This window comes from Danio rerio, chromosome 17 (genome assembly GCF_052040795.2).
Source record: "Danio rerio strain M-AB ecotype USA chromosome 17, GRCz13ab, whole genome shotgun sequence".
Lineage (NCBI taxonomy): Eukaryota > Metazoa > Chordata > Actinopteri > Cypriniformes > Danionidae > Danio > Danio rerio.
In genome coordinates this window covers 27,124,875-27,147,536 of record NC_141037.1, presented here as the reverse complement: position 1 = coordinate 27,147,536, position 22,662 = coordinate 27,124,875, and the positions used below count along the sequence as shown (strand labels likewise).

Genomic DNA, 22,662 nt, shown 5'->3' with positions numbered 1-22,662 from the left:
TTGAATAAACCATTTAAATGTGTAATTTAGGGGTCAACAAACTTGGTTCTGGAAGGCCGGTGTCCTGCAAAGTTTAGATACACAGTTTTAAGTATACCTCAAGGCCTTATCATACACCCGGCACAATAATAACAGTTTTCTCGCTAGTGAAGCGTTCAGTTTTGTAAATTGCAAATGCGACATAGCCGCAACTGATTCTTAAAGGGAATGGAAGATGAGACTCTGATTGGTTTATTCTCGAAATACACTCATAGCTCATTAAGAGAATAAGCACAATCCTGTTAGACCATGTACCGCGGTGCAAAAAGTATTTTTCCATTCTTAAAATAGCAAAAGTGGATTCGGACATGCCCTTTACGCTTTTGTGCAATATGCTTTAGACTTTGCGCCAAGATCATTAAAATAAAACCCTAAGACTTGATTAAATTGTTCAGTTGTGTTTGATTAAGGTTGGAACTAATCTCTGGAGGATACCGGCCCTCTAGGACCAAACTTGGTGACCCCTGGTGTAATCCAATATGTCACTTAACTTCCCTTGCTTTATCACTAGAAGAGTGTGTTTTTGAACAAATCTTTTCAATGAATGTTTCAGTAACTCATTTGAAAAATTTGCTCTATTACTGCAACAGTCAGCTTTTTATAACTAATGTCTTGAATGGATGATTCTGTGATCTATGTATACTAGATGCTTCCTTACCTAAACAAATGTTTAGAACACATCTCTCGATTGAATGATTCATCGACGAACATATTAATGATTCCATGTGAAACAAATCAGTCTGTGTTTTGATGACATGATGACAATCAGGCTGATGTCTTAATGACATGGCTGCTTGGCATGTCCAGATGATGTAGAGAGTGACCTAAAGTACATGCAAATCTTAAGTGCGTACCCTGTGAGTAACGCAACAGTCTGCGATGTGTTCTGATTGACCTGCTTTTTGCTGGGAATTAAGAATAAGGAAAATTTGGTGTTTGAGGCTCACGGTATGTCATAGAACTCTTATTATTAGACAATGCCTAGGTATACCCAGTTTTTCATTATAGGGCATTATAGGGAGTCCTGAAAGAACGCTTTCTTTGCCATTTCAGATATCTTTATTAAAAGATGATTTGAGTCATTGCAGAGGCAATGAGACTTTTGTCAGGTAGTGTAAGTGCACAAGTATATTTAATTGCTTAGTGTGTAGCGTGCCATCTGGGACACAGCAAGTGGTTATTATGCACAATGCAAATTATCTGATCAGAGTTTGGCAATATTACAGTCATCGCAGTGTTAATAGAAATCCCAGTGTGACCACAGCATAATGCTCAGCTAATTATTTTGTTGTTGTTGTTTGTTCCTAAATCACCCTCAGTCGTCTGTCGATTTTTGTGAAGACCAAATTTTCTATATTTATTGACAAATTTTCCTCATGGCGACCATTAGCTGGTCTTTTACGACCCATTTTACTACCCTGATAGAGACACGAGGTCTTCGCTATGCAAGCAAAACTGGATCTCTAACAAACACAAACATTCTCTTAATCTTGGTTCCCTTTATCAGCTCACCTGTAGATTAGTGGGATCATGATGAAAACATTGTCTGAGCTGTAGTAGTGTTTACAAACCGTTCCCGTAGGGTCCGCTTTGTCAGATGATTTCCCATGCAGAGAAGCCCTATATCTGAAGGAAACAGCAGGATATTGAGTGAATCTGTTCCAATGTTGATCTCACTTTTAGCTTCATGAATCACCCATCTGACTCACAGAGCTCATGAATGACACCAGACAACAGATTCCAGCTCAGATTGTTCTCGGTGTCTGTTTTAATAGCTTCTTGTTTCTGTGCCACACGCATCCAGTGGAGTCAAATTGGCAATTCAGAGGGATTGTGTGGAGTTGAATGGAATGGCAGTTTTGTTATTGTGGTGCTGCAGGCCTGAAATATACAAATAGGCTGAATGTTGCAATTTCTAAAGAAGGAATGTAGGTTTGTAGCTTTTTAAAATGTATTTTAATTAGCATAATTGGCAATTGCATTTTAAATATGTTTGTTCTTACTGGAAAAGAGCTAAAATACTTGTAGCAATATTAGTTTTTATGTGACTTTAAATATAGTTAATTTATTCATTCATTCATTTTCTTTTTGGCTTAGTCCCTTTATTAATCTGGGGTCACCACAGCGGATTGAACCGCCAACTTAACCAGTACATGTTTTACGCACCGGATGCCCCTCCACCTGTAACCAATTACTGGGAAACATCCACACACACACACACACTCATACACTACGGCCAATTTTAGCATCCCCAATCCACCTGTACCGCATGTCTTTGGACTTGTGGGGGAAACTGGAGCATGCAGAGGAAACCCACGAGGACACAGGGAGAACATACAAACTCCACACAGAAATTCCAACTGACCCAGCCGAGGCTCGAACCAGCGACCTTCTTGCTGTGAGGTGAACATGCTACCCACTGCACCACCGCGTCGCCCACAAGTATAGATAAATCTAGAGCTATATTATTCTGGAAGTCGAGAATCAGAGTTTTTTTTAAACAATGATCACGATGCTGGTACAATTCTGAAAAGACAACTAAACAAAATAATGTCATTAACAAGAGGATCTAACAAACTGTTAATTGATTCAATTTATTTCCAAAAATATCAAACCATTTGAATGAAGTAAACAAATACTCATGAGAACTTCTGTTTCATTACCAGAAGAATCAGCGCTTTGAATCTTTTGAATAAATGATTCAATTAATGACTCCTAAACACTTCTCTTGTTTCATTTGTGGAAGAATTGTCATTTTTTAAACGCAGAGTTATTGCATCACCTAAATATGTAGCGCTTTTGAACAAATCTATTTAATAAATTGCTTAAAGACTCCCTCATGAAGTCATAACCTGTTTAACTAGAAGAATCAGTATTTTTGATTGATTCAGTGACTCAATCATTTGCTTCATTAATCAACATTTTTCAAGAAATATTTTAAATTCATGATTATGTGACATACATGTTAAAACTTCACTTTTTCTTTATTTAATTTTTTTATTGAATAAACCATTTAAATGTGTAATTTAGGGGTCAACAAACTTGGTTCTGGAAGGCCGGTGTCCTGCAAAGTTTAGATACACAGTTTTAAGTATACCTCAAGGCCTTATCATACACCCGGCACAATAATAACAGTTTTCTCGCTAGTGAAGCGTTCAGTTTTGTAAATTGCAAATGCGACATAGCCGCAACTGATTCTTAAAGGGAATGGAAGATGAGACTCTGATTGGTTTATTCTCGAAATACACTCATAGCTCATTAAGAGAATAAGCACAATCCTGTTAGACCATGTACCGCGGTGCAAAAAGTATTTTTCCATTCTTAAAATAGCAAAAGTGGATTCGGACATGCCCTTTACGCTTTTGTGCAATATGCTTTAGACTTTGCGCCAAGATCATTAAAATAAAACCCTAAGACTTGATTAAATTGTTCAGTTGTGTTTGATTAAGGTTGGAACTAATCTCTGGAGGATACCGGCCCTCTAGGACCAAACTTGGTGACCCCTGGTGTAATCCAATATGTCACTTAACTTCCCTTGCTTTATCACTAGAAGAGTGTGTTTTTGAACAAATCTTTTCAATGAATGTTTCAGTAACTCATTTGAAAAATTTGCTCTATTACTGCAACAGTCAGCTTTTTATAACTAATGTCTTGAATGGATGATTCTGTGATCTATGTATACTAGATGCTTCCTTACCTAAACAAATGTTTAGAACACATCTCTCGATTGAATGATTCATCGACGAACATATTAATGATTCCATGTGAAACAAATCAGTCTGTGTTTTGATGACATGATGACAATCAGGCTGATGTCTTAATGACATGGCTGCTTGGCATGTCCAGATGATGTAGAGAGTGACCTAAAGTACATGCAAATCTTAAGTGCGTACCCTGTGAGTAACGCAACAGTCTGCGATGTGTTCTGATTGACCTGCTTTTTGCTGGGAATTAAGAATAAGGAAAATTTGGTGTTTGAGGCTCACGGTATGTCATAGAACTCTTATTATTAGACAATGCCTAGGTATACCCAGTTTTTCATTATAGGGCACCTTTAAACTGTTTAGGAGTTCAACAGAACAACCAGTGTACTCGCCAAATATTTTTTAATGCGTTTCTGAACTTAAACGGTAAAGAGATGCACAACCGCACATGTTTCATTAATATGGAATGAAAGCGCTTCTGCTTTTATTCTCCTGGCCTTCCCGGATGACTTTATTTCCCCAGAGCTGAAGCGGATTTCATCAATAGCTGCTAATGAATGCTGGGAAGTGCTGGAATGAATCAAACGCTCCTGGACAATTTGATTTAGGAGTCATTATGTACCGTAGACCCCAGACCCAATCCATCCCTCTCCAGACACTCTCTCGCTTTTGTTTGGTCTCATTCGCTCTCTCTCTCTCTCTCTCTTTATCCAGATGGATGAATTTTGTGGTACTGATGAGTTTGATGGCTTTACGCGTGCTCATGAAAACTTCATGTCAGGGCTTCCGAGCAACCATCTGCTTGCGTGTGTCCGTTTCTCCTCAAACAGGCCTGTTTTTAGAAGCAAGCAGCATCATCTCTTTACTGTTGTCTCTTGGGTCTGGGTGTATTTGGACTCAGTAAGTGACAGACTGAACTACATACTGTTTGAAAGCCTTATGGACAGAAAACCGTCTGTTGGTGTCACTTTCACATTGTGTGTTTGCTCTAATTGGATACAGTGATAGTTTCTCAAGAGATAGCTGTAACACTGTCCACATCCATTTAAACATTAGTCCGTTTTTCACTCTGAATTGTAAAATGAGAATTTTGACCTGTCCATCCATTCATCCATCCTTTCACTACCAGTTGATCGATAGCAAATAGCATTATGGCCGGATGAGGGATGAAATGTGGAGAGATGGATGATTGGAGGTGAAGTGAAAATAATAATAATAGAAACTGTAGCTGTAGTGATGACCTGAGGACATCTGCTCACACCTGCTCAGAGAAACAGGAGGAACTGAAAGTCCTGCAGAGAAACAAATTGAGAGTTAGAAAGGGCCAAATCAATATTTTGGCTGTCATGGTGGTTTGATACAAGCTACATGTCAAAGAGCAAAATGAGAAACCGTGTGTGATCAGGAAACGCAAGAATGAGCCCAGTGTGACCTTATCTTGTTTGTTAGAAACATACAGTATTTGATAAAGCCAGGGTCCAAAAGAACACAGTAGTGTATTTTCTAAAGATTCCAGTTATTTTTCTTAAGCAATAATATGAATCATTTATTATTTTCATTTATTTCAGCCAATTTCAACCTGATTGTTTATTTATTCATTCTTTTTTTTATTCTTCATAATTTGATTGTATATATCTATTCATAATAAATTAATGTATTGATTTATTATTTATTTTTGTTTAATTTGTATGTTTGCTAGTATAATGTTCATTAATTTTGAATACATTTAGATTAATTTATTAATGGATTTATTGTATTATTTCTTCAATTTACTGAATTATTTATGTATAATAATTATAGTATTTCTAAGACATTCTCCTCATTTCAAATATTTCCCAAATAATATTTAACAGGAACAAGATATTTACATTTTTCGCTTGAAGGGGCTAGTAATTTTGACTTTAAAAAATTTATCTATTTTTTTTTATTGCTTTTATTCTAGCCGAAATAAAACAAATAAGACTTTCTCCATAAGAAAAAATATATTGTTAGACACACTGTGAAAATTTCCTTGCTCTGTTAAACATCAATTAGGAAATATTTAAATAAAGAAAATAAAATTCAAAGGGGGCTAATAATTCTGACCTCAACAGTATATATATATATATATATATATATATATATATATATATATATATATATATATATATATATATATATATATATATATATATATATATATATATATATATATATATATATATATATATATATATATATATATATATATATATATATATATATATATATATATATATATATATATATATATATATATATATATATATATATATATATATATACAGTATATATATATATACAGTATATATATATATATATATATATATATATATATATATATATATATATATATATATATATATATATATATATATATACCTTCTAAAAATCTGAAATCTTGGGGAAATTCTGGAGTCACATCTAAATTTCAGTAGTTATGTCTAAGTAGTAAATAAGCATACTATCATCTCAAAAACATTGCAATAATTATTTTTTTTGGTTCTGGTGAGGACTTGTAAAACTTACTTATAAAACTTATGAAGCTTTTATCACCAGCAGAATGGATAACTGTAATGAACTTTATAATTGGCTTTTCCAAAAAGACAGTCAGACAGTTCCAAGGGTTCTGTCAAAGCACAGTGAATCCACCTTCAGCCACTATGTTCCTCCCCAGCTGCTGGAACCAGGTTTCAGAAATGATCAGATGAGCTCTAATACTAGGCACATTCAAATCAAGGCTGAAAACACATGTTTAGCTGTGCCTTCTGACAGATCACACTATCATGTCTTTCTACTCTTTTTCATTCTTTTATATCCTGTTTTAACACATTTTAATCTGTTGTTAATAACTTGTAATTCTTTGTTGTTTTTATTTTATTGCTTTTTATTTGTGTTTATGTAAAGCACTTTAAATTACTATTATGTATGAAATGTGCAATATAAATAACTTGTCTTGCCTTGTAAAATGTTTAAAAATATGCTTGCATAGATACAGTTTCATAAGCATCATTTCCACTATCCAGATCTATACGAGTCTGATTTTATGTCTTAGACCTGAAAACTCCGTGTCAAGCTACAGCTCAACTAGACAAATGCCAGAACTGTTCTAAGATCAGCCGCTTTGAGAAAATGTCTCCCAGTGCTACATCTGTCTCACCACGTTGGTCCCCGGAGGTTCATTAAAATGGTTTCCTCAAGCATCTCATTTATGCAGATTCACTTTTCTCTTTTTGTCTGTTCTGGATGTTGACTGATCAAACACTTGTTTGTGTTGTGTCATGTCCTGCAGAAGTGCGTGTGTATGTGTGTTTTGTGTTTAACCTCTGAGTTCACTCGTTTCTGTCTTTTGCCTTTCAGACACTTTGACGTGGGGCTTTACAAATGGCTCATCAGGTACGATTCCCCTGTTTCCTCCTATTTTGTGTGGGTGTATGAGAGAGAGATTTTGCACTGCAAGGACATGGTTTTCTCTTGTCGCTGGCTGAAAAGCACATGAATAATAATCATAATCAAAACCATAATCACAAGAACAATTATACGTTGCTGATACATCATTCAGGCATAAAAAACTGGCAGTCTTACATCTATTTCGTTTTGTTCTTGCTAGATTGGGATATTGTTTTTCTGCTTTTGCATTCTAATTTGAGTTTTTGGGAAATTTACTGACATATAATACGCAGATGAGACTTTCTAGGTTTGTATTTAGCAACAGCATCTCTTGTTTAATTTGATTTTAACAGCAAAACCATTTAAAGTGGTGCATTAGCATACATATCTTAAGATAAATGCAAAAATGATGCAATTATCTGTCAGTGAGAGGAATGTTGCTGTTGTTGCTTTGTAAAATGTGCTTTAAGTCATTAAGGTGCAGGTTTTTTAATGCACTTATATGTGGGAATGTGATGTGCTCTGTAAAGAAAATAGTCTCCCCAAATAACTCATTTTACATTTAATTATTCATGTAAATCAGTTAATTATATATGTTTTGGACTCAAAATGATCCAATTTAATGCAGATGAGCCTCATGATAGGGTGTGTTTGAGCACGCTTGAGCCGTCGCTGTTACTGTGTACTGACAACCTATAATGAACAGTTTTTCTTTCAGCAAGATTTGGCACTAGTCATGATTGGTCACCCAAGAGTCCAGAAACACAACTCAGCTCGGTCCCTCTCACTGCAGAGATTGCGCGACTGTTTGATTGCAGTTTTTTTTTAACAAGTAGTTCTTCTATTATGCAAGAGACCGTTTGCTTTTACTGTGATTTAACACTCTGTTACAATAGGCAGAAAATGAGTATTATGATTTTAATGATGCCTTTTCTTTTTTTTTCTTTTTATTCCAGCTTTCAAATTTACATGCACATGTATGGCACAAAAGACAAAAAGTCCAAGTAATATTTTTGTTTCACACGTGAGTTTCTGTGTCCCATTTTTAATAAGAGGGGTCTGGATGCAGACCTGGTGCAGATGCAATCTGAGCTGCATGCAATGCTTTTTAATGGGTACCCCGTCACTAGCTCCATTAAGTGCATTGTGTCTGACATTGCATCGCTGAGAGATGCAGTCTCAGTTTGCATCATAAAGAATGCATTCAAATTGTATTTAATTGCTGTGCCATCATGAATTGTGAAAATAACAGTTGAAATAGCAGGGCTTTAAGACTGTGAGGGACTGGGTCAGCACATATAAGGGGCATAGAAAAAGAATAAGAAATTTTTTTATTAACAATAATAATAATAATAATCAAAAAAGTTTACACAAAAATTCAACAAATAAATAAAATAATAAAACCAATTGAAAAATCTGAAGTTTAAACCATGTGTAAACCAAAAACAGAACTCTCTTAATTGACACGACAGAGCACATTTATACAGGAGGGACTAGTCCACAATAAACAAGAAGGGAAAGGCATAAACTTTATTAAACTTCAAACTACAGATCTAAATAATAATTAAATCAAATCCAAATAAAGTAAAACTAAATATAAATCTGAAGAAATAAGTACATAAAACTACAGAAATTAAACGACAGAAATAAGTAAATAAAACTAAATATAAATCTACGTGCATGCCACAAGGGCCATCACAAAGACCAAGTGAAATGCTCTGCCGGCTGTCGCTCCGACCTCACAGCAAGCGACACTCACACTGTTCCCAATAACGGTCTGTGTTTTTGACTTCAGCAAATCAATTTTGCAGAATGCAAACTATACATTTTTCATGATTCCAACATCCAGCTGCACAAGAAATGTGCAGTCTACCTGAGACGTGGCCAGTAAGGGAAGTCTTCTTTCACTATTGACTGTTGTAATGTTTTCAAATACAGTTAAAGAATTTTTTACGGTATTCTTGGAACTTTATTCTTTTCTTTATTTAAAATATTAAATATAAAACACTAATCTCATTGCATTAAAAACGGCAATATAAAATGTATAGTTGTAATACAGTGAACAACGCAAATAAATAGTAATAGTAAATTGTGTGGTAAACAATATTAGTGGTGAAATATTTTAGTGCATAAAAAGCATTCACATTAGGGTATGATACCAGCCAACAAGCTGATCTAGCAAAAGGCTTGCTATTATCATTATTATGTTTGTTTTTCATTACAGTCATATTTTACGAATTCCTAATTGCCATTTGTTTGGTAGAATTGGTGTACATTTTATTTGTGTTATTAAAGTGTGACAAAGTAACCAGGTTCTCTCAGTCTGGGTGTCTTTGAGCCTACTATTAGTTTGGACATGCCTCCGGTTTTTATTTAGTTTTCAATATGAGTGGCCACTTTCCTTGCAGGAAGTCAAGGCAAATCAATCTCCAGAGCAGCTGGACAGATGTTTACAAGCTGCTGCTTTTTCATTAATGATATTTTATCCTTTGTATAAATACTTTTTTAGAGACTGGAAAAGGCTGGCAGGGAAGGCCTTCAAAAAAAAACGAAAAAAAAACCTCTTCAGGTTGTAGCTTAAACCTCGTCTGCTCAGCTGTTGCATTTCCTGACAGTTATTCATATTCTAATGTCCTCCAGCTGTATGGAGAGATCATTGTGGCCAGGTTGTGTTTTTTTGTGTTGGGTTTGGTATTGTCAGTCTTTGGCAGAGCTGCGATCTCCAAGGACAAAAGATGTTTGATCAGGCTTGTATTAGCATGTATTTAGTATGATGGCCATCTTATTCTGTCCCATGCTGGAAAGTGGCCAGTCTGTGTGAATATGTGCATCGGAAATGATTGGTACAGTATCTGTTTGCACCAGTAACACACAGTAGAAGTCCATCAATTATTTCTTTCTTTTTTCTTTTTTTTTGGTGAACATCAGGGCATGTGACAAAACTGAGATCAATCAGAAGCCAATTTTGGCCCATCACAAGTACTAGCTAGGTTATTGCACTTTATTTTTATGAATCACTAATAGAAAAGAGGTTGTTTAGAGCCCAATGAATAATTCTGTTTTTTTTTTTGTGTGGATTCTGTTTATTTATTTATTTATGAAAAATTTAAAATGATTAATTGCGTTTATAAGCCAATTTTTGCAAAGATACAAATTTTTATATATATATATATATAAATAAAATATATTTATATAAAAATATATAATGATATTTATTTTTTATTATTATTTATTGAACATTTTAGCTTTAGAACTATATACAACAAACACGAGATTCATCCAACATAAAAGTTAAATTATAATAAAACAAAAATAGGGCATTAATAGGTACAAAATCAAAATCAGGATTGAGACATGTCTGATACAGTCTCTCTCATTTTTGACTAAAATTTTTTTTTTCCTTACTGGCACCATTCATTCATTTTTTTTCAGCTTAGTTCGTTAATTAATCAGGTGTTACCACAGTGAAATGAACTGCCAACTTATCCAGCATATCTTTTATGCACCGGATGCCCTTCCAGCCTGTCCAATTTAGCTTTTTCAATTCACCATACCACATGTCTTTGGACTGTGGGTGACTGCTGGAGCCATCATGCGTTTAATTTTTTTTGTCCTTTTTCCACAGATTAGTTTAGAGAGCAATTCTCATCATTAACTATGATTTTATACACTGCTAATTTGCTGCTTATAAAAGTTAGATTGTGGTTGTAAGGTGTAGTATGGGGAATGGTTATGGAATCAAATATTGTCATGGAGAATAAGGCTTTAATATGTGCTTTTAAATCAATATAAAACCAATATGCAAGTAATATGCATGTTATTAATCAACTACTTAATAGAGAGAATTGGTGTTCCCATTTCTGTTTAACAATATAATAGAAATGTTACATTCATTTATTTTGCTTCAGCTTAGTCTCTTATTTATCTGGGGTCACCACAGCGGAATGAACCACCCAAGTTTGTCATAACAGTTGCAATCATATTAATTCATACAAATTAATATTTAAAGTGCAATCATATAATCTTGCTGTTTCCATAAATATTGGAATATCTAAATTTTACATGCTCATTTTCTCTATTTTTACTGTAATATATTACCATCATGGTTGGTGGGGGGTTTCAGTCTGCAGTGCGTAATGATGTAGCCTCACAACAAGAAGGTCGCTGGTTCCAGCTTCGGCTGGATCTCTTGGCATTTCTGTGTGAAGTTTGAATGTTCTCCCCATGTTTGTGTGTGGGTTTCCTGCGGGTGCTCTGGTTTCCCCACTAGTCCAAAGACATGTGCTTTAGGTGAATTGGGTAAGCTAAATCGTTCGTTGTGCATGTGTTTGAATAATTGTGTATGGATGTTTCCCATTGATGAGTTGCAGCTAGAAGGGCATCCGATGCGAAAAACATATGCTGGATAAGTTGGCGGTTCATTCCACTGTGACGACCCCTGATTAATAAAGGTACTAAGCTGAAAAAGAAAATGAATGAATATTACCATCATCTAACACTCATTATTTTTTTTTGAATACTAGTAATTTAATAGCACTGTTTAATGTAATCACATAATGAAATATACATTTTCATGCTCAACTTTGTTGAGATGCAAACATTCACAAGCATTCATTGTAACATTTTTCTTTGTAGTAGAATTCAGTAGAAAAAGAATTACAGTTTTAGTAATCAATAGCCTTAACATATAGAAAAATCATTGGTTTATAAATGCCAGTCAGAATTCTTATAAAGTGGACTCCTACAAAAAGTTTGCTGTAAGTGCAATTTCAGTGTTATTAAATTTCAAGGTTGAGAGGACCCTACACTGTTCGATTAAGTTAACTTAATAGTTTTACTAAGTTATAAAGTTTGGCCAGAGGAGAAAAGGTGACCAACTGAGCCTGGTTTCTCTTGAGGTTCCACCCCCCCCCCCTTACTTTTCCTAGTCCTTTTTGATTACCACTATTTTCAATACCGTGTTTGTATTGATTACAGAACATTAAATAATTCGGTTACTAGAAATGCGTACCTACATCATATGAATTCAGGTGGCTGTAAAATTCGGTCCCACTTTATATTAAGTGGCCTTAACTAATATGTACTTACACAGGAATTAATAGTTTGTTACAATGTACTTATTGTGTAAATGCATGTATTTACTGTGTACTTATGCTTGATTAAATACATGTATGTAATTACATCTGTAATTACTTTTGTAAATATACTATATATAATATTTACATTTGTAAATATACTGTTGACCATTCCTTACACCTTAACCCACCCTTAAACCTACCCATTCCACCAAACCTGTCCATAACCCAACCTCTATCCCAACTCAAATGCACCACAAGTGTTCTCAAATACATTATAAACACAGTAAGTACATTGTATTTATTTTTTGATGTAAGTACATAGTAGTTAAGGACACTTAATATAAAGTGGAACCTAAAATTCATATATAGTTCAGTTTCCACAGCATCCCATTGCTTTCTGAATCCCACCAATCAGAAAAATGTGAGTATAATTACTTCCATACTTTGGAAAGTAACGTCAGTTTTAAATTTGAGAAATGCAGAAATGCAAAAAACATCTCAGCCCCTCCTGAACGTGGGTTCTCCATCTCTTCTTTCATAGTTTTTTCCATCTCTCTCTCTCTCTCTCTCTCTCTCTCTCTCTCTCTCTCTCTCTCTCTCTCTCTCTCTCTCTCTCTCTCTCTCTCTCTCTCTCTCTCTCTGTTAAAATGTGTAGTGATTGCATCGTGGCAGAGAGGGATGATCTGCATAATTGGAGTTTGAATGTGGGTAGTGTGTGTGCGTATGTGTGTGTGTTGTAAAGTGTGTTTAGAGAGATCTTAATGTGCTTTTAAATGTGCAGTAATTGTGAAGAGGTGAGTTTTGGAGTGTGGAGATGTGGGAGAGGATCTTGGCGTGACTCACCGCTGATCTTAAAGCGTCCACAGACACACGCCACGCACCTCTCATGTCGCACTATTGTCTGCTTGAACGCCTCGCTTTTAGCCCTGTTGAGTGTCATCTCCTGTCTATTGAAATGTGCTGGTAACAATCGAATCACAGTTCGTATGAGCCTTATATAAGTGCCATATTATACTGCGGTGGCCACAGAGGCAGAACGAGACCTTATTGTTTCCCTTCATAATGAAAATGTGCTCATAAACACTTTTCTCAGCAGGGCAGCATCTTACGTTTGGGCTTTAAAAAGCACCTTAACAAAAGAAAGCGAAAACGAATGCAAAATCCAATTGGGTTTAGTGGCATATCTGTGCTAAATAAGTACTGAAGTGCAAAAAAATTACCTTAATTGACCTGGATGAGGTTTTCAATTCAGAATGCATGGCATAAATTAGACGTTGATGTGATTTGTTAAATGGATTTTCAAGTGCGTTTAGCTGACATTTATAATCGATTCATTTTATAATCTATTTGCAAATCAGGTACAAGTAGAATAGGAAGGATTATTTGCAGTTTTTTTTATTTTTTTGAGCTGATAATTATAATCAAGCTCAATAGAAATGAAATCACATACTTTAGTTAAAATAGTAATGGGAATACTGTCAGATAAGATGAGGAATGCGAGTATAAAAAGTTGCAGTCCATTGTTTGTATTTCTCAAATGTTTTGATTCTAATACCGAATAAACAAGTGTCAAGTGAAAGTTGTGAATCCCTTGCAGAATCGGTGCTAATGTGAACAATATTACCAAAACAGGAGAGATCATACAAAATGCTTGTTATTTCTTTAGTACTGCAAAGGTTTCACGAACCCTCTCTTGGAAGTGTATGCAAGCACTATACAGATTTTTTGTTTTTTATAAAATACATTTTTATGAACACTGTATATTTTACAAAATGTCTTGTGTGTATGATCATAGTTTCATGTCATCCATCATTCAAGGCTGTTTAAGTGATGTTATAGGTGTCTATAAAGTTATGTTTGGTCAAATATTTGACATTGATTCAACCTGACTAGTCTAATCTGTTTCAGTGATGTCACAACATTCCTCAGAAAAAGTATTGATAGAAATACCAGGCATGGAGACTCTTACCTTAAAGGGTACCTATCCGTTTAAGTCATGACATATGAAATACTGTTTTTGGGTCCAAGCCGCTACTCATTTAAATTGAAAAAATATTTGTTTATGACCACTCTTTACTGAATTAAAGTGACATTTAAAGTGAATTTTATATAAAATCATGGTATAAACAACAGTCCCTGGGCTTGCTGCTTCACAGACACCAATATTTTAATAATTTATAAAAAAAAAATGTATCACTTTCTGGCCATCTGATATTAGGCATGGATATATATATATATATATATATATATATATATATATATATATATATATATATATATATATATATATATATATATATGTATTGTGATTGTGATTTTTACAAATATTACATCGCTTTGTAAACGTTTATTATTACCATTTGTTGCGTCTCCCTATTTGATAGAGCTCTTGGACCCGGGAGCCACTTCACGTGACGTCACACTTTTACAAGATGTAATATATGTCTTTGGCGCATAGCTGTCAACATTGGGATGTGAAATTAAGGCATATCCCTGCTCTCCAACACCATGACAGAGATGTTTATATTTTATTATGGGATTTTGTCTGTTTAAACACACCCAGATCTCAAAGGGTCCACTTTTGCTCCTCTTCATATTACATGTACAGATACTGCTCGGGGAATATCATCACTTTATCACTATGGAGCACTTTCGACAGTCACGTAGATTGAATGATTTGCTGTTTGTATTGATAATGAGACAATGCATGAATGCTTTTAATGAAAAAGAAGGGAATGCGAACATTTAAAAAATTATTTTAAAGCATTTTCAAGCCAAAATAAAAAACGAAAGCATAATCATCTTGAACAGCTTGCATTTATATATAATTTGAGAGCAAGAGGATGTGGTTCAATGGCTCTGTGTAGGTGTTACTGCAACCTTTCATAAAATCAGTAAAAAGTGTTTATTTTGGATTATAGTGGACTAGAATGGTGAAATACGGGAGTGCTGCTTTAGTGTCAGCAGAATGTGATTATTGAGCTTAAATACTCATCAGATCATTTATTGTACCACAATGAAAATATAAATTTTTGTGTCAGCGCTGTTTTGCATGCAGCTTTAAATGCAAATAAGCTGGTTCTCCCCGCCCCCTACTGAAAGTAGAATGAAGTGTTTGAGCATTTCCACTTCATGGACACTCAGCATCAGATAAACACAGCACAATGACAAACAGCGATTTATAGAAACCCAGTCACAATTACAATTACCACATTATTAAGTTGTATTCTGAATGGTTATTTTATGTTGTTTATGATGGCCTCTATTCAGCAATAACGAATAAGCCTAAATCAAACTCCTTTAGAAAGTTTGCTGTTTTCTATTAAAAATGACACTGGAGCTGTGGTGATTCGAGTGTTTTTAAAAAAAAATTGTCTTCGTTAAAAATGTTTTATATCTTATTCTCTGTAAAGTGCAGTTACAGTAAACACAAGACAATACATTTCTGATCTGTAAGACAATGCTAATTTTAGCCTCCTTTGTCATTTCACATTGATTTACATGACAATTAGTTTAAAATCCTTTAAAAATACAAGGTCTGCCTCTTTTTCTTGAGGTGAAGCTTGATCACAAATAGTTGGAATAGATCCATCCTTTAAATGTCTTTGAAAATCTTGCCTTGCATTGACTATTGAAAACAGAAAGCTGACTGAGGACATGACAATAAGTGCCTGTCAATTAGTATCGATGGGCAAGGATAACCACACATCATGGTGTAGTTGGCCTCAAGGTCACTCAACCTTGGAGCTTGGTCACATCAATGTACTTTATGGGTTTATACCACTCTAATATGACTGTGCATTCACTATTTCTACACATATTTTTTCCCCCATACAGCTTCCAAAAGTTGATTTTGCAGGATGGGTGCCTTTTTAGAAAAGAGCCTCTTCAGAGCTTTTTAAACTTCCTGAAAAAGAGAATGATGCATTCTTTGTATAATCCTGGTCTCAGAGCAGAAGATGAATGAAACTGTGAGAATTTCACAGTCAGATAAACATGAGTTGTAGATGAAGCAGAGTGGTTAAGTCTCTCTGACTGCCTTTACCACAGTGTAGTTCCCTTACTTATGAACGTTAAGTTGCTGCCAATTTACATTACCATCCTGTTTCGCTTTTACGTCTTTGCATAAACTGGGTGATAATTGTAGGTACTATCCATAAACCTAACCCAGGTTGTTTGTCTCATTGAAGGGCTTCATAAGGCTGTGCTTCAAAACATCTGACACTGGCAGAATTTAATTGGAAGTGAAATTTGGTCGCAATAGTCATCAGTCACTGATGTCAAACTAGCGATCAAAGGATAGAGATGTTGGCCTAGGATCAAACAAATCTTTAAGGATGTGCAAAATGGGTCTCAGCTGGCCAAATTGTAGCCAATGTTATAGAGTATGGACCCGGCTTTGTCGGTCACATATCTGTCGCATTTAAAACCAGATTGTCTCTTCATGATTAATAGATGCTTTTCATTGTAAAATACTTGCTAAATACTTTATGATGGATATATCAACTGTGGAAAAAGGATCTATTTGAATCAGTTTCATATTTTATTAGTTGTTCTGGATATAATGCCAGTTTTAAGACTGGAACCATAATTTTGAGGAAACTTCATACCGTTTCCTCTTCAGTATTATGTGAACATTGTAAATATTTATTGCAAATTTACTGAAGCTTATGCATATGGACCATGTTTTCCCCGTATCTGCATGGGTTTCGTCTGGTGTTCTAGTTTCCTCCACAGACCGTAAGTCATGTGATATATACTTACTGGGGAACTTTAATAAGTACACCTTACTAGTACCAGGTTGAACCCCCCCTTACCTTCAGAACTGCCTTAGTCCTTAATGGCAGTGGTGTCCAAAGTCAGTCCTGGAGGATCTGTGTCCTGCAGATTTTAGCTCCAACTTGCCTCAACACACCTGCATGGATGTTTTTAGAAAGCCTAGTGAGAGCTTAGCTAGCCAAGGTGTGTCTGATTGGGGTTGGAACTAAACTTTACAGGACACCGGCCCTCCAGGACCGAGTTTGGACACCCCTGCTTTATGGCATATATTCAACAAGATACTAGAAATATTCCTCAGAGATTTTGGTCAATATTGACTTTATAGCATTTTGCAGTTGCTGCAGGTTTGTCGGCTGCACATCCATGATGCGAATCTCTCGTTCCACCACATCCCACCACATGGTACTCTATTGGATTGCGATCTGGTGACTGTGTGGAGTCCATTTAAGCACAGTGAACTCAATATCATGTTCAAGAAACCAGTCTGAGATGATTCGCACTTTTTGACATGGAGCATTATTCTGCTGGAAGAAGCCATCCAAAGTTGGCTACACTGTAGTCATACAGGAGTGGACATGGTCAACAACAATACTCAGGTAGGCTGTGGCGTTGACACGATGCTCGATAGGTACTAATAGGCCTAAAGTGTGCCAAGAAAATCCCCCACACCACCCTACACCATGACCATCAACCTGAACCGTTGATACAAGGCAGGATGGATGCATGCTTTCATGTTGTTGACACCTAATTCTGACCCTACCATCTGAATGTTACAGCAGAAATTGAGACTCCCCAGACGAGGCAATGTTTTTTAAATTTTCTATTGTCCAATTTTGGTGAGCCTGTGTGAATTGTAGCTTCAGTTTCCTGTTCTTAGCTAACAGGAGTGGCACCCGGTGTGGTCTTCTGCTGCTGTAGCCCATCCGCTTCAAGGTTCAATGTGTTGTGCATTCAGAGCATTCTTCTGCGTACTTCGGTTATAACGAGTGGTTATTTTTGGTTATATCCCAGCATTTCCATCAGCTGGAACCACTCTGGCCATTCTCCTCTGACCTCTGGCATCAACAGAACTGCCGCACACTGGATATTTTTTCTTTTTCGGACCATTCTTTGTAAACCCTAGAGAAGGTTGTGTGTGAAAATCCCAGTAGATCACCAGTTTCTGAAATACTCAGGCCAGCTCATCTGGCACCAACAACCATGCTACGTTCAAAGATACTTAAAACACCTTTCTTTTCCATTCTGATGCTTGGTTTGAACTGCAGCAGATCGTCTTGATCATGTCTACATGCCTAAATGCATTCAGTTGCTGCCATGTGATTGGCTGATTAAAAATTTGCTTTAACAAGAAGTTGGAGAGGTGTACCTAATAAAGTGGCCGGTGAGTGTAGGTTAATTAGTGTGATAGATGTTATTGATTAACCTAAAATTGAACAAAGTGTATGTAGAGTGTGTTTACCACCCCTTAGGGTTGTACTCCCCGTACTGAGTTTACAAGGAAAGTAAAACATATGCCAGAGTAATTGGCGTTTCATTCTGCTGTGGCGACCCCTGATAAAGCAGGGAATAAGCTGAAGGAAAGTGAGTGAGTGAGCTTTTGAATAATTTAATGCATCCTTGCTGAATATGATATTTGCTTTGTTTCAAGGATGTCATTTATTTATTTATTTATTTTTTTACCACACTGGTTCATAATACAGTTTTAGTTCTCTCTGACACATTGACAGTCAACTCTATCAGCAATTCTTAATTAACACATCAGCAAATACACAGAAACCCATCAATGTTATTAGGGGTTATACAGAGCAGAGACAGACACATAAATGCTAAAGAATAAAAATAGAATAGCACAGGTTTTTTGAAGTGTGATAAAATAAACCATAGTTGAACTTCTTTTCTTGATCGGTACACACTCTGTCAGCTGGAGCCGTGGTCAGAGGCTAATCTTATCCTCTTCACTATCTCTCTCTCTCTCACTCACAGATGAGTCAAGTCCTCCACTATCCCAACAGCCTCATTAGAACAGATTGCTGCTCTCTCAGCCCTGAAATGGAAACTCTACTATACTGCTGTAGTGAGAAAAAGAGAGAGAGGGATCAGGTTTAGTATAGAATTTTCCAGCTTTCTTTGCTGTTTGTTATTGGTTGCAGTTTTACACTTGCTCCCATTAATATGTTCATTTAAGAGTGTATTTTGTCTATGGTGAAAAAAATTGCTTCATACTGTAAGTAGATTGAATTATGGCATAATGCAAATGTAAAACTGCAAAAATGTTTGCTGGAGAATTAGGTTTAAGACAGAATGTATTATACCACTGTGGTAAAGCAGAACTTTCAGCATCATTACTGCTGTGGCATGTAATCCTTCAGAAATTATTCTAAGATGCTGATTTGCTGTTAAAGAAACATTAATTTAAATCATTAAACATAATTTTTAAGGTTTTCTTTTTTTTTCACTGTCAACATGACAGAGTTTATTACACTTCGTGGCTTACAAGGACGTAACAAAAAAGAGGTACACCCAAGAAAGCCAAAATGAAATCACATAATTTATTAAAGAAACTGTTTTAAACAACTTACAAAGCAATAATATGTAAATGTAGTAGTCAGGAATCAGTAGTGTTTCAGATGTAGGTGTATGCATAAACATGTAATGTAAGCAATGTTGGATGTACAAAGTAATTAAATATAACAAAACGAAACAAGAGTGTCACTGTGGTGCAGTGGGTAGCCTTACAGCAAGAAGGTCACTGGTTTGATCAGTTAGCATTTCAGTGTGGAATTTGCATGTTCTCCTCGTGTTCGTGTGGGTTTCCCCCACAAGTCCAAAGACATGCACTATAGGTGAATTGGGTTAGCTAAATTGTCCGCAGTGTACAGTATGTGTGTGAATGAGTGTGTATGGATGTTTCCCAGTGATGGGTTGCAGCTGGAAGGACATCCGCTGCTTAAACATATGCTGCAAAAGTTGGTGGTTCATTCCGCTGTGGCGACCCCAGATTAATAAAGGGACTAAGCCGAAAAGAAGATGAATGAATGAATGAAAACAAAACAAAACGTCCAGTCCAAAGCAGCAGCCCTCTTCCAAACGCCAGCCATAGGACTTTAAAGGGTCCAGAGCAGTAAATGATAGGTGTTTCTTACAGCAATTAAATTAATTCGAAACCAACCCTCAATCCCAACCAGACAGACTCCTAGGTCATAGAGTGTCACAGATGGAAAAGTATAAGAACATAAGAACACTCTTTATTTTAAATAGGATTTAAAATAAAAATATTTTCTAGCATAATACATTTCTTTATTGTTGCTTTGTCATAAAATAAATCAACTACATTTTAAAATATGTTACAAAAGAAAACCTTTATTTTATACTGGAGTATTAGTTTAACATAAATTCAGCCTTGTTGATTCATAATTATATAAACTTTTGACCAATAGTGTAGAAATCATAATCAACTTAATATATATTTTTGTGACATGGTTATTTAAGGTTATCAAAATGAATGTACAATGTGCTTTTACAGACATAATCAAATGCAAGTTTTACAAAAAAAAATGTGCAATAGGTTATAGAAAATAAGAAAAAATCAAATAAATCAATAGATAGATGAAAGTATGGAAAAAAGAAGAAAAAGGGAATCATACCATCTGTAAGTAGTAATAATGGTTACTAAATAGTCACAAAGTCTAGGGGCAAATTTGATTATTAGAACAAAACTAAAGTAAAAAAACAAAACAAAAGACCATTCCATGTGAGCTTCTGACAACCCTCAGGGACCATGCTAATCGGCTCTGTATTGAACCAATTTTAGATTAAGTGATATCTCAGACCACACATCAGCTTAATATTAAAACTATGTCATTTGTATGTCAACATACACCCTTAAACTTGAAGGTGCTTTATCATCATCAATAGTTCCATGAAGAACCTGGAAACTTTTTATTCCACAAAAAGTTCTATACAATGAAAAAAAGGTTCTTTAGTTTATGCAAACATTCATCACACTTTTAAAAAAAGGTTCTTTAACTAAAAGGTTTTCTGGGTTACCAAAAAAAAAAAAAAGCTGCTTCTATAACATCACTGATAACAAAAAAAAAAAAAAACATTTTGGTTCTTCCTGGCACCTTTGTGAACTTTTACAAAATCTCAGCTTTTTTCATATGTGTGCGTTCTCAAAGCATGTGTTTATTCATTTCAGGTACATATATGTGCCTCTGGGTGGTTCACGTCATGGTGCTTTCCGGAAGCTTCTCTCCACTGCGCTGGCGTTTGGGTTTGTGTGTTTCTGGCATGGTTGCCATGACTACCTGCTGTACTGGGCACTACTTAACTGGGTAGGGGTGTTAGTGGAGAACGCATTTGCACTCCTCTTCTCCTCTCCCCCTCTTCGTCATGCTATTGTGAGTTCACACAATGCTTTATCTGTTAATAAATGATTACTTAATAAATATGAAAAAACACAGCTTGATTGGTATTATCTGATATTTCTTGATCTAGGTCTACTGTCTGACACCTCGGATGCAGAGACGGGGCTTGGCTCTAATATCAGCCTTCTCCACTGCATTTCTCATTTTGTCCAATCTCTTCTTTCTGGGTGGGACCCATGTAGGTAGAATCTTCTGGAAGAAATTATTTGTCCAAGGTGGGTCATTTCAATGTATTCAATCACCTACCTATGCTTTTGGAAAAGAAGAACACTTTTTAAACTCACTAATACCAAGTAAACCTTGTTATTAGCAATACTGGTGGTCAATAAGAGAATTTCAGCCACCAGCTTATTGTTTATCAGTCTACACAAGACTGCATGCTAATCAATGCCCCAATATATCATGTTGAACTTTATCAAGTAAGCAGTTGGAAATATAATCCTTTTACAAGCTATTCACACATCCACAAATAAAGTGATTAATAGATGAATATTCTTATTTATAACCACTTTAAATGTGATATCGCAAAAAAACTCTACAGTAAAAATGATAATTAGATACTTTACATGCTCTTGAATAGTTTAATCAATGCACAAAATTTAATTTTAAAAGGATCAATAAATAATAATTGTACATTTTAAAACGTTTTGGTGAAATTGTTTATTTTACTTTATTAAATAATTCACAATCTTTACTTTTAGTAGTATTATTGACGTCAAACCCCAAGTAAGTGTACCATTTTAACAGTATTTCATTAATATATTATTTTAAAAGTTTCATTTAAATACACTTTTATGATTTGATTTGAAATTGTATGATTTACCACAAGTGCATATTCAAAACAATTAAGTACACTTCTAGGATTAAGAGACGTTTATACACTTCATCAGTCAGATTTCTTTCCCCTCAGTCTGTAACTGCTGAGAAGTCAGCCACAGACGCTGACTAAGTATCTAAACTCTCCAGGAACTTGAAAGTTTTCAACCTTTTAACATTTTGTGGGTCATGTTGAGGATGTGATTCAAAGGGTGAGCTGTAATGATCTGGTGCTGTAATGTAATGATATAAGACACGCTGTCATTTCATGCCAGATCAGACACAAAAGAGAGGAAATGAATTCATTCTGAAGTGCTCCAAAAGCAATTGGAGTTGAGAAGTGCTGAGTCATTGTTTTGTGATGCATATAAGATGTTAGAAATGATTTCTTGAAACTGTTTCTTGGATTGG

At 35.3% G+C, this 22,662-nt stretch overlaps 1 protein-coding gene and 1 non-coding gene across 15 annotated transcripts in view; one reads left to right on the top strand and one right to left on the bottom strand.

Moving 5' to 3' along the window:
* The window catches only part of hhat (hedgehog acyltransferase), a 153,029-nt gene that overhangs the window by 24,235 nt on the left and 106,132 nt on the right, over positions 1–22,662 (top strand). For 10 of the 14 annotated variants that reach the window (XR_015512665.1, XR_015512667.1, XR_015512668.1 and 7 more), the window contains 3 exons: positions 7,122–7,157; positions 21,207–21,408; positions 21,506–21,650. Coding sequence is in view for 6 of the 14 variants with exons in the window: in XM_087289227.1 (XP_087145353.1) it covers positions 7,122–7,157; positions 21,207–21,408; positions 21,506–21,650 (383 nt within the window). In the remaining 8 variants the exon portion in view is untranslated. Of the gene's footprint in view, positions 1–7,121; positions 7,158–8,107; positions 9,460–13,010; positions 13,809–21,206; positions 21,409–21,505; positions 21,651–22,662 lie in introns of those variants that run through there. The other 4 variants (XM_087289229.1, XM_087289228.1, XM_087289231.1 and 1 more) reach the window with 2 other exon arrangements.
* On the bottom strand, positions 20,740–20,841 carry LOC147833094 (U6 spliceosomal RNA). Its single transcript, XR_015514013.1, has one exon. It is a non-coding gene; the product is annotated as a U6 spliceosomal RNA (small nuclear RNA).